The 12,913-nt window shown below is 31.8% G+C and overlaps 1 protein-coding gene across 1 annotated transcript; it reads right to left on the reverse strand.

Moving 5' to 3' along the window:
- Nucleotides 1-193: 193 nt before the first annotated feature.
- npl (N-acetylneuraminate pyruvate lyase (dihydrodipicolinate synthase)) lies at nucleotides 194-12,069 on the reverse strand. Its single transcript, XM_056463792.1, has 12 exons — nucleotides 11,994-12,069; nucleotides 11,743-11,812; nucleotides 11,581-11,654; nucleotides 11,404-11,491; nucleotides 10,072-10,129; nucleotides 9,782-9,857; nucleotides 8,421-8,513; nucleotides 8,149-8,297; nucleotides 6,138-6,184; nucleotides 2,640-2,724; nucleotides 2,460-2,499; nucleotides 194-1,062 (listed from the first exon to the last, which is right to left on the reverse strand). The coding sequence occupies exons 2-12, from the start codon at nucleotides 11,808-11,810 to the stop codon at nucleotides 917-919; spliced, it is 924 nt and encodes a 307-aa protein (XP_056319767.1). The 5' UTR covers nucleotides 11,811-11,812; nucleotides 11,994-12,069; the 3' UTR covers nucleotides 194-916.
- Nucleotides 12,070-12,913: the final 844 nt, after the last annotated feature.

Raw genomic sequence — 12,913 nt, forward strand, 5'->3', positions numbered from 1 at the left:
TCATTCAGTTCAATTGGGATATTTTCAAAGTGGGAGATGGAACGACATTAATGACACCTTGTAAATTGTGGCCTAATTACAGTTTAGGACAACACAGTCACTCAATCAATCAATTACAGACATTAAAATAGATATTTCAACCTAAATAAGCAGATTATAAGCTATCATGCGATCAAGTAAGATGCTCAAAGAATGACTTGCATTTTGTTTTATTCAATGAATACAACATTAAAAATATCCCTTTTTAAATGGTACTTTGCAAATATAAGAAGATTTTCCAGAAAAAGTTAAGGATAGACCACAGTGCTCACTATGAAGAATCTAACACACATATTGTATTGAAATGGAGCATAAAACACTGATAAAACTGATTTTTGTAGTACATCTCATGGAGAGCAATTGCTGTAAAAAAATGCCACTTGTCATAAAAGAACACAATGGTATCATGGCTGACCCTGCAACCATTTTCTCAGCAGTCTGGACTAATAACAATTGTATCCACAGCCAAAGTATAATCAATACTGTATTAAACAATACAAAACCAGAAGTATATTGTAAAGACATATAGTATGTGTGTGCATTAAGCCACATTGTGCAATAAGACACAAACAATTAGTTATAGAAAATGAAGTATAACAGAGTAAAGATATCAGTAACAGTGAGGAATAATAGTAACTGCTAGGTAATTTAAGTAAGTTCATTGACATTGTTATTTTCTTTTAATGTTATTAATTACAGATAGAAAATGCTAATAAGGCTAAAATGGGTTGACAATAAAAACATTACAGGAAAATATAAAGTATGAAAGCATGCAAACATAAAAGATACAGTACATCAACATACTGTAGTGTAAAGAAACAGTACAGATTATTTGTTTGCAATTTCAGTTAGATTTACTGAAATCTCTACATTCATTTTAATGTCCCTGAGAGAAGTTGTGGATTTTCTGTGCTATAGCTTGGGCTTTAGAGACGGGACATGGCAGCAATGGAAGTCGAGGAGGACCCATTGGCAACCCTGATACTTCACTCATCACCTGCTTATTCACAGACACATCAAAACCTGCAGATAAATAATCATTAAAAACATTTAATAAAGAGCTTTTCATCCAAAGTTATTTTTATTATCCAATTTTTTAAACAACCAAACATTTGAAATAGGATGCACAAAAGACATGTTTTAAAATGATTTACAATTCAATTAAATGCTTGTCTTTTAAAATGTATTAGCCCTCCTGTGCAACATTTATTCTCTTTCAAATATGTTTCAAGTGATATTTAATGGATTAAGGATTTTTTCCCAGTATTTTCAATAATATTTTTTCTTCTGGAAAAAGTGTAATTTGTTTTATTTCAGCTAGAATAAAAGCAGTTTTTATTTTTTTAAACCATTTTAAGGTCAATATTATCATCTCCCTTAAGCAATATTTTTGTTGTTAGCTATATAACAAGCCACTATACAATGACTTGCCTAAATAGCCTAACTTTAACCTAATTAGTTAAGCCTTTATATTGCAATTTAAGCTAAATACAAGCACCTTAAATAATATCTAGTAAAATATTATGTACGGTCATCATGGCAAAGATAAAAGAAATTGGTTATTAGAAGTAGTTATTAAAACTATTATGTTTAGAAATGTGTTGAAAAAAAATCTGTTAAACTGAACTTTGGAAAAAATATAAAAGAATTAAAATGTAACAGAAGGGCCTTAGGTCAGTTTAAAAATGATCCAGAAATAGTTTTATATGCTCATTCATTACCCCATAAAATACCCCTAGAATCAGACGGTCCTTATTGACCATATTTGGAAAGGTGTTGAATATTAATGAGCTCTGATCTGCCACATACATACAGCAGTAAGTTTAATGAAAACTTAGAAATAGGAAGAAAAATGATCATTGTTAAAATCTCAGCCTGGGGTGTGCATATTAATGGTCCCATGTGTAACATATCAGCCTCTGTTTTGGCTGCTGATCTCCTGATGCGGCTGCTCATGCAAATCTGCCCGACTAGCCTTTATGTTAGAAATGGACCCGTGAGCAACTTAAAAGTCTGTATTGTGTTCTGATATGCCTGTTTTTTTACCAGGGTTTTACACTTGTTCAATTTAGACAAGAACCAATGGTGTTTGGGGCTCACTGTATGGCCAGTTCCAAGCACTGAACTCTTATTAATCCAGATTTTCTTCATACACGAATGTCAAATAAAATTACGTTTAATGACATTTTTTCTACATTGTTTAAATGTAGGTAAACAACATGGCACACAGTATAATTTTTGGAAATAATTCATCATTAAGAAAATAATAGATTTTCATAAAATAATTAAATAAAGGAATAAATGGTTATTTTAAATTGCACTGATATTTCATCAATATCATTACAGTTTGGTCATTAAAGACATTTTATAAAAAATCTTTAAAAACATCTGAAATGTATGTGGAAAGCTGATCAACTTACCAAGAGTCCTGGCAAACGTGATAACCTCCATAAATTTAAACTGTAACCAGAGTTGCATATCGTTAATTACTGTAGCCAAAATGATAGTAGTTCATTAAATATTAAATAATATTCATCAAATAAATTTCTACTTAAGAATGGCACGTATACTGTAACAGGAGATTGATTGCTATACTGTACCTGCAGGGCTCTAGTCTGTGTGTGATCGCCGCCATTAAAAGCAGAAAGCATCTGGTTCACTATGTGTCCGAGGTAGTTATATGTGCTGGAAAATATAGAGAGAGTGTATCATGGGTAAAGTTTGAAAGCTTGACAGCAGGCATTTATGCAATTTCTTTTTTAAGTCATCATTTTTTAGAAAATAAATAGCAGAAAAAAAGGACATCCAAATTCCTTTTAGTACAAAAATAATATTCAAATCCTTTGTATTGTTAATTACAATGCTGTTATCTGTTTTTATTTATTTATCTGGATCCTCATTAGCCACTACCAAGGTAGTGGCTATTCCTCCTGTGGTCCATCGAACACAAAACAAAATTACATTAATACATAACAACAAAGACAAATAAAAAACATAAAAACCCAAAATTCATACATAACATCCAGATCAACAATCCACTTAATATTGTGTCATTAAATATTTCTTCAACGATTTTAAACCTCATTTTACTTGTTACAAAGCATGTAATATCTGATGGCAATTCATTTCATGTTTTCATTCGTTAATACATTACAGTGCGTTGCTTTGCATTAGTTTTTGAAACAGGAAGCTAAATAATTTCCTTTTGATGCATGCCTGGTGTTATTATCATAGCTAGAAACATTGAGTATGTTAAACTTCACATATTTGACATTGTTGCATGTTAGGAGTACAATTTCTGGTTGTTGTGCAAATGAAACAATGTGGTAAGAAAGAGAAAATGTGGTGAGAAATATCAAACTTTTTCATGAATTCCCTCATTTTGCTGTTTAGATATTTATAGTTTTCAAAACAAAAACAACATTCAATTAATTTCTGGGTAAAACTTACAAACTGTACAAAATTAAGTTTATTAATGATTTCAAAGTGTGGAAAGTTGATGAAATGATGAAAAGTCATTAATACTGGACTACTCATCTACTGAACTACTCATTTTAGATAATGTAATTGGACTACTTTTTACATAACATGGATTTTTATATTGCTTAATTGTTGTCTATAGGGCTGCACAATACTGAGAAAATATAAGATATGCAATGTTGTTTAGATTTTGTTTTTGCAATTTAACATTTCCCAAGAGAAATGCTGTTTATTGTGTAATGAACATACAAAACTAAAGAGGTGATAGACATTTTTCAGATGTAATTATGCCTTTAACTTGTACTTTAAAAAACTATAGGGTATATGCCGAAGCATGCTAATAGGACTTTTAATTAATTTGCCGGTTAAGTGCTTCAGGGAAACTGTTTGCAATTACAAAATCAACGCGTTTAAGGTCTGTTTTCTTTAAAAAATCAGCAATCTCCACAGGCTGAGTGATATCCGATATAAAGTGGGTCCCAGATTGTACAAGAAGCACTGCATTAAATTACATTTTTCCCCACCATGTCTTTATAATATGAGCATTTATTTTACCCCAGTATATTCAATTAAGCTTCTGCGCTAGCCTGCCGATTCTGACAGGCGCGTGCGAGTAAACGGCTTTTTGTCTCGTTTTACGCTTGAGCAACTGAATGAATGCCAAAATCTATTTAACTGCTTGTATTTTAATTACATTACAACATCGATGCTGTAAAAGGAATCGTATAAAATGGAAAAAATGGTCACTGGAAGTTTATCAGTATGGGAACAACACTAGCTTGGCATATATCCTATTGAGCAGTTTCTTTGGTTTAATTGTGTTTCTAACAAAAAGGAACACAATTTCTTTTTGTTTTAAAAAGGTTTAATCTAATTCAGGCTAAAACAAACTGTCAACAAACAAAATGTGCAAACATTTAGACTTTAAAATACTTTGAATAACTGAAAACCTGAAAAATCCTGATTCTTATTCGCTGTTGTCTTTTTTCTCACTCGTCTCTACTCCCATCATTAGTGTTTATTTTCAGGGCTGCGTTCAGCCTTGACAAAAGATCACAAACATGTTTTTAAGTGCAAACGGTAGAACACCTTGTTCTGATGACAGAGGAGTTGAAACTATGGCAGTTGGGAAGGCCATTCGTCATATTCCATTTGAAACATTTTCGGAGCCTGAAGAATTCCATCTAAATATGTGTTTAATACTGCAAAATACCCTCAATGTTACAGCCACTGTCCTTGCTATCTTGAATAAAATACTTTACTGTGTGAGATTATATAATTTTAATACCTTGTGGTTTATACCGATTAGACATTTTTGTCCCACCCACCAAACAAGAAAAAACATATCACAAACCCCGTTGCACAACCAAAGCAAAACGTTGTGCATTGGTTTGAGCTTGAATATGCACCAGCTCTTTGCACAAGATTCACCTTTGAGTCCGGTTTAGCCAGTAGCATAACAGCATGTACTGGGAAGGTGTGAATAAACATAGTAAGGCCCCATATGATTGGTTAAAGTTAGATGATAAAAAAATGTATGATGCAACACCAAGGCCTGGTATGTAAAATATATTTAATTTATGATTCTGAGTATGGATATTGCATGTACTATTATCACAATAAGGATTATTTTTCAATATATTGTGCAGCCCTAGTTTTCTGTTAGTAATTACAAAAATGACATGATGAAAAACTTAATGTAAATGGCCTACTTTTTGCTTTTCAGACTCTTGTTTTTGAATTTGTTTATGGGATTATTCATTTATTAATTTTCCTTCGGCTTAGTCCCTTTATTTATCAGGGGTCGCCACAGCAGAATGAACTGACAACTTATTCAGCATATGTTTTACTAAGTGGATGCCCTTCCAGCTGCAACCCAGTACTGGGAAACATCTATAAGCACTCATTTACACACATACATACAGCCAATTTAGTTTATTCGATTCACTTATAGCGCAAGTCTTTGGACTGTGAGGGTAACCGGAGCACCAGGAGGAAACCCACATCAACATGGGGAAAACATGCAAACTCCACACAGAAATGCCAACTGGTCCAGCCGAGACTCGAACCAGCGACTTTTTTGCTTTGAGGCGACAGTGCTAAACACTGAGCCACCGTGACGCCCCTTATGGGATTATTATTTTTACTGATATTATATTATTGCTATTACATGTTTTCAATTAACAAAATCTAAACACTTAGACAATATGATTTAAGAAATATAAATAATTTACTGCCATTGAAGTGAATATTAAGCAATCATCTAATCCATTAAAAATTACTGTAAAATGCTTAAATTAAATAATATAATTACAACTTTTGCATTTTTTAAATCTAATTGCATAACACGTAACCAGTTACTATCCATTATTGCTGAAAAACAACATGTTTCACAAGGTACCTGTTTTTACGAAAATTATTGCTAAATCATCACCTTTACACAGTGCTCTGGCAGTGTTAAAAAGACGCTATTGCCATCAAGTACATCCGTCACACAAGACTATGATTATCTACAGCTACAACATAACCACATAATGGATAAAACAGCCAAAGGTCATTTATTAATGACAACTTAGGCAAGAAAATCAGTGATAAGATGCCATGATGTTGGCACTCACCTCCCCACTGCTCCATGAACACCAAGCACCAAAGCACCTAAGAGCTGCTACATTAGAAAGGGTAAAAAAAAAACACATACAATCAAAACCTTAAATTTTGACAAGAATAGGACAAATCACATTTACATTATTATTATTAGAAATATTATTATGAAAAACTGTACAAAAGTACGCACATCCCTCTTAACTGGGTGCTCAGCCAAAAAACGCAAAAGGTGCAAATTATATATTCAACAAAGGCGGCAACACCAAAGTTTCAAAAATGCTAATTTATTGAATTAAAAAGGCTGAAACAAAGCGTGTAATGTTTCGAGCCACATGGCTCTTCATCAGACAATGTTCAACACAATCAGGTGCTCCTTTGTGTACACTTCCGGATCACATGAAATCCTATCGCAAAACAAGAAAAACTAAAACTAATATATATATATATATATATATATATATATATATATATATATATATATATATATATATATATATATATATATATATATATATATATATATATATATATATATATATATATATATATATATATATATATATATATATATATATATATATATATATACACATAGATACATACATATATATACACACATTTATAAATACAACTATACAACTTAGATATTTCAAGTGAAAATACAGAAATAAACCATAATGTTACATCACAAATTATAAAAAACAGAATGTACCAGGATACAACAAAATTTACAATAAAATCTAGCCAAAAAAAATGTACCCAAACAAAACATTAATTGTTATATGAAATATTCGCCAGTGACTAAAGACATTAATAAAGTGCTGTTAAAACATTGGCATATTATTTTAAGTGATCCTACCCTCAAAGAATGTTTTGAAATTCACCTCGTTTGGTACACAAAAGAACATCTAATATCTGAAATATATTGGTAAGAGCTGATCTGAAACCCGCTCCGCGTTTTTTAAACACCATACCACACGGGTAATTTTAAATGTGGGAATTGTTTACAATGTAGCTTCACATATAAAACGTCAAATTTCCCACATCCCCATACAGCGAAAAAGTTTAATATTTAAGGCATTATTTCGTGCAAGACCACGAAACGTAATCTATATGCTGCGGTGCCCGTGTGGTTTATGTTATGTAGGTAAAACGAGTAGGCCTTTAAAAATTCACATTTCTGAACATCGATGCGCTATTCGACATCATGATCCTAGAAGTCCTGTTGTGCAACATTTCTCAGTTATGAGACATTCAGTGTCCACTCTACAATATTGAAGTTGTGAAGTGTCCACGTCGGGGGTTGGGGGGAGGGGGGAGATCTTAACAAATTGCTGTTACAACAGGAAGCCTTTTGGATTTTCACTTTAGATACATTGTCTCCAAAAGATTTAAAGGAGGAGTTTGACATTCGTCCTTTTCTTTAATAATTCTTTAATGTTTAATTAGGTGTTTGGGTATTATTTTTTGGCTAGATTTTGTTGTATATTTTGTTGTATCCTGGTACATTCAGTTTTTTATAATTTGTGATGTAACATTATGGTTAATTTTTATATTTCACTTGAAATATCTAAGTTGTATAATTTATAAATGCGTGTATGTATATATATATATATATATATATATATATATATATGATCATGTGACCTGGAAGTGTACAAAAAGGAGCACCTGATTGTGATGAACATTGTCTGATGAAGAGCAGTGTGGCTCGAAACGTTACATGATATGTGTCAGTCTTTATAATTTAATAAATTTGCATTTTTTTAGCTTTGGTGTTGGCGCCTTTGTTGAATATTCAGAAATATTATTAAAATACAAATGTATTCATTAATTAAATTCATTAATTCATTTAAATTCTATTCTAATTATATGTAGTTACACAAAAAATGAATCAGCACAACTGTTTTTAACATTAATAATAATCAGAAATGTTTCTTGAGCAGTAAATCTGACCCTTTAAATCGATTAAAAAAACTTAAATTATAACAAGAACAGGACAAATGCAGTGAGGGAAATTCTTACCTCATCTACTCCATACAGGACAGACCAGTTACGGGACTGACTGTAACAAACACACTGTCCGAGATCCCTCAGATCCGTCCCACTGTATTTCACTCCCTGAAATGAGGGAATCTCCCTCTCGATCCCATTCAGCACATCAGCTGCCTCTACTGAAACAAAAAGGAAAAAAGAAAGAAAACTCAGAGGAAGTCAATGAGTCATGGTGTAATGTGCAATTCTGAAGAATTTACGGCAGAGTAAGGATTTTGGCTGCCAGTAATGTTAGCACTTACATGCAACACCGGTCATGCCTGGAAGATGATAATAATACATAGGAAGATCTGGAGCAGAGGCGCTCACTTCCTTTATAAACAACCTCAATGCATCTGTGAAAAAAACAAAGCTTTTTAATGACAATCATATAAACACTACCAGTCAAAAGATGATTTTAACGTTTCAAAAGAGGGCAATACTGCTAACAAGGCTGCGTTTATTAGATGAAATACACAGTTTTCTTATTGAATGTAGTTTCAAATGTAATTTATTCATGTGATTCAAAGCTGAATTTTTATCATCATTACTCCAGTCTTCAGTGTCACATGATTCTTCAGAAGTCATTATGATATGATGATTTGCTGTTCTATTATGATCAGTTGTCATTGGTACAAAATCAATGATTCTTACAATTATCAGTGCTGATTTTTTATCTTCTTGATTCATAGTATTGTGGAAACTATGATACATTTTACTAAACTAGAAATTCCAAGAGTTCAGTCAAAGCAGGGTGAATCAGCTTTCAGCTGCTACTCCTCTCGCTGCTGGAATCAGCTTCCAGAAATGATCAGATGTGCTCCAACAGTAGGCACATTCAAATCAAGACACATCTTGTGAAAACACATCTGTTTAGTTGTGCCTTTACTGAATGAGCACTGTGCTACGTCCAACAGATCGTACTATTATGTTTTTCTCTTCTTTTTCATTCTTTTATAACCTGTTTTAACACATTTTTATCTGTTTTTATTAATCCTTTCTATTATTTGTTTTTATTTTCTTATACTTGTTTCTTTTATTCCTGTTTATGTAAAGCACTTTGAATTGCCACTGGGTGTGAAATGTGCTATATAAATAAACTTGCCCTGCCTTGCCTTACTTTGAGGATTCTTTGATGAACAAAAAGTTCAAAATAATAGCATTTATTTGCAATTTGTTTTAAACATTGTAAATTTATTATGATGAATAAAAGTAAATACATTTAAAAGGTACTTCTGAATAGCATTGTATTTGTTTTCCAAACTTAAAACAATAACAATAATAATAATAAGAAGAATTTTTTTCTTTTTGAGCAGATCATGATAATATTTAAGGATTATGTGACCCTGAAGACTAATTATGTTTAAAACCCAGCTTTAAACTGCAAGAAGAGTTTGAATTATATGCAATAAAATAACAGTCATTTAATATTACAATAACATTTAATTATTTCACATTTTCTAATGTATTTTCTATAAAAGAATGCAGCCTTTCTTATCAGAATAAGCTTATTATAAAAAATTTATAAACTCTTTCTGATTCCAAACTTTTGACTGGTAGTGTATGTAAAAAAACAACTGCAACTATTTTAAACAACAACAACAACAACAAAAAGTGTTAAAACCTGCATTGATGGGTTTAAAATAGGAAGGAGATATTACTGATATGCCATCGGCCCCTATACTGGCTGCATGCCGAGCCTACAGGAAAGCAAAAAAACATCCATTCAGCATTTTTAACCAGTCACTAGGGGGGAACTACCTGTTTATCTGCACATGCTGAAACACAAATGGATAATAAATGGGAGGAAAGATGTTTGTGGGACTGGAGAACCACATAACAAAAGAAGCATACGCATGAAAAAGTGTTGATAATGCATGTAAAATATAAGAGGATGTGAAGCAGTGTGCTCACCAGTTCTTGAGAGTCTTTTATACTCATGCAGCCAACATGAACAATCACTTGCTCAAGCCTGAACACACACACACACACACACACACACACACACACACACACACACACACACACACACACACACACACACACACACACACACACAAAAACAGTATAAAAAATTAAACAATGTTTATGAGGAAAATAAAGAAATGCAGATGTGTCTTATGGTGTTTCTTTAGCTATGAACAATTTTGTATTTGAGACATTTATCTATTTAGAAGACACTTTTATCCAGATTTTTAGCTGAGGAAAACAAGCATTTCATCACAAAGAGGCGAATAATAACGATCACAAGATGTTGTACTAATACAAAGTTACAATGGATATACTTTTATCACAAGAGAGTTTTGTTAGTTTGCAAAACAAAGAAGATTTACAGATTTGCTGACTATTTTATCAGAAAACTCCTGTTTCTTCTAACCTAGTATCATAGTTAATTTTCTCAATTACAATAAAACATAAAGACTTTGTATACAATTTATTTAACATTATTGCATATCAGAAGTACCGTTGCTGGAAATTAAAAATGTGGTGGAAAAAAATATAAAAATTGTTTTCGTAAAATAAACCGGACTTATCAGTTTTTTAAATATATTTTACATGTACATTTTTATAGATCATTAAATAAAAAATAAATCACATTATTATATTTAGAAATATTATAAATACCTTTGTATTGATTTATTAATTTATTTATTTAAATTCTATTTATTTACATTCTATTCTATTTATTTCTAATTCCATGTAGTTCCACAAAAAATGAAACAGCACAAATGTTTTCAACATTAATATAAACCAGAAATGTGTCTTGAGCAGCGAACCTGAATCATGTGACACTGAAGACTAAAGTAATGATGCTGAAAATTCAGCATTGCACCAAATAAATAAATTATATTCTGAAAAATATTCTGTTAGAAAGCTTTTAAACTGAAATAATATTTCACATTACAGTTTTGGGTTACCCTTTTTTTTTAAGTTGTCTTTTTTTACAGTGTAACTATTGATTTAACTACTGAGTAGTTAAATACATGTACTTACAGTGTGGTTTTAGGTTAGAATACAGGTTTTGCTTAGGGTTAGTTGCATGCAATTACATTCAAATTAATTGTAATTACCATAGTAGCTACATGGGACAATTAACAAGGACGCCTTACCCAGTTTTGTCCTGCATTTATGATTAAATAAAGTGTTCTTTTAGTGATATTCTGTTACAGTTCAAATATTTTATAGCCCCTGTGGCATAATAATTTCTCACAGCTGAACAAACACCATAAATGTGCTTCAACTCACTTGCCCTTTCCATGTTGGCACCAAGCTGCAGCAAGCTGCTTCCTTTCGTCCACAGTCAGAGAACAGCCCTCACCTGTTGTGCCATTAACTACAAAAAAAAAAACAAACAAAAACAAGTTGATTTAGACTACAAACAAGCAAAAACGAAACCCTCAGTCCTCAAAATAACTGACTTACCAAACACACTCTTGACATTCTGTTTCTCTATTAGGTAATTGACGTACGGTGCAATTACAGACAGGTTGATCTCCCTAAGAAGTTGAAGAATAACGTTTAAACCCCTTCACATTAGATATGATTCTGCAAGGCATTTTTTGTGAGTAATTACAATATTTTTACCCTTCTGCAGTGAGTGGAGTGAATGTAGCTGCCACGAGCCCTGTGAGCTTTTTGACGTTTTGAGACATTTCTGCATACAATGACACAAATCTAGTGAACAGCTCCACAGCGGTTACATTCCACATATTTATTTAGTCAAACACATTTTAGATACCTCTGAAAAGTGATTATTTATGGACGAATGATCATTAAACTTGACCAACCAGTTGCATGATTTGAATTCTGTCAACATATGAAAGCCAATCCCTTACCTTTCTTTCACGGTCTGTACTATTCACTTGTCTCTCTCAGCGCAGCAGCAGCGCACTGAACGTTGAACTGTACTTGTTTGTATGTGACGTCACTGCACGGGGCAATCATGTGATGCACGCGAGAGGAAGGAGGCGTACGCACGCAAAACTTGTTGCTGCGTCAACAAAAATATCTAACGTTGCTTAACATTTCCTCAAGTGATAGTCAGTTAAAAATTATATTTCCCCTGAAACAATTTATCATTGAAAGCGGGTGAATTGGTTTATCTGTAATGTCAAGCATGAGCTTATTCATTTATTTCCTATGTTTTTATTATATAAATATAATCAAAAGCTATAGAATACACCTTTGATATAATATAATTTGATATAATGTAATAAAAACATGGGAACTAAACAAATAAGCTCATACCTGACATTACAGACAAACCATTTTTTACAATGCACTTATTCAAATATTCTTTGAAATGACGCCATCATCATCAGGGTCTGTCTGTCTGCCGGTCTGTCTGTTCTCTTGTCTTGCACTTATTTCAACATCATTGAGATACTAAATGATGAATAAAATATTTAAACGGATAATGTTTAAAATAAATTGCTGAATTGCTGAAAAACTAAACATTTCTTAATATTGCGTAAAAGTTTTTTATTGTTTAGTTTGCATAATTAAAATATTTATTTACATTCAATACACTTAGAAAAATATCAAATATTTATATTACGTCATTTTATAGTTTATATAATTCAAATAATTTATTATATATTTATTTACAAACATTTAATAATCTGGCAAATGCTTTATAGTAGTAATAAACGTAATAATAATAATAATAATAATAATAATAATATATTTGTGAATTTCGAAATTCCCACCTTTTAAGATTATTACTAAAGTTACTTCAGACGATGTGCTAAAGAAT

The sequence above is a fragment of the Danio aesculapii genome, chromosome 8 (assembly GCF_903798145.1).
Source record: "Danio aesculapii chromosome 8, fDanAes4.1, whole genome shotgun sequence".
Classification (NCBI taxonomy): domain Eukaryota; kingdom Metazoa; phylum Chordata; class Actinopteri; order Cypriniformes; family Danionidae; genus Danio; species Danio aesculapii.

Bases quoted from the DNA above. Each gene is read 5' to 3' on its own strand.
- npl (XM_056463792.1), bottom strand. From the start codon at position 11,810: ATGTCTCAAAACGTCAAAAAGCTCACAGGGCTCGTGGCAGCTACATTC. The intron at 11,655-11,742 runs GTAAAAATATTG...TCAACTTCTTAG, and splicing joins ACTCCACTCACTGCAGAAGG to GGAGATCAACCTGTCTGTAA. The intron at 8,298-8,420 runs GTAAGTGCTAAC...TTTTTGTTTCAG, and splicing joins AGGCATGACCGGTGTTGCAT to TAGAGGCAGCTGATGTGCTG.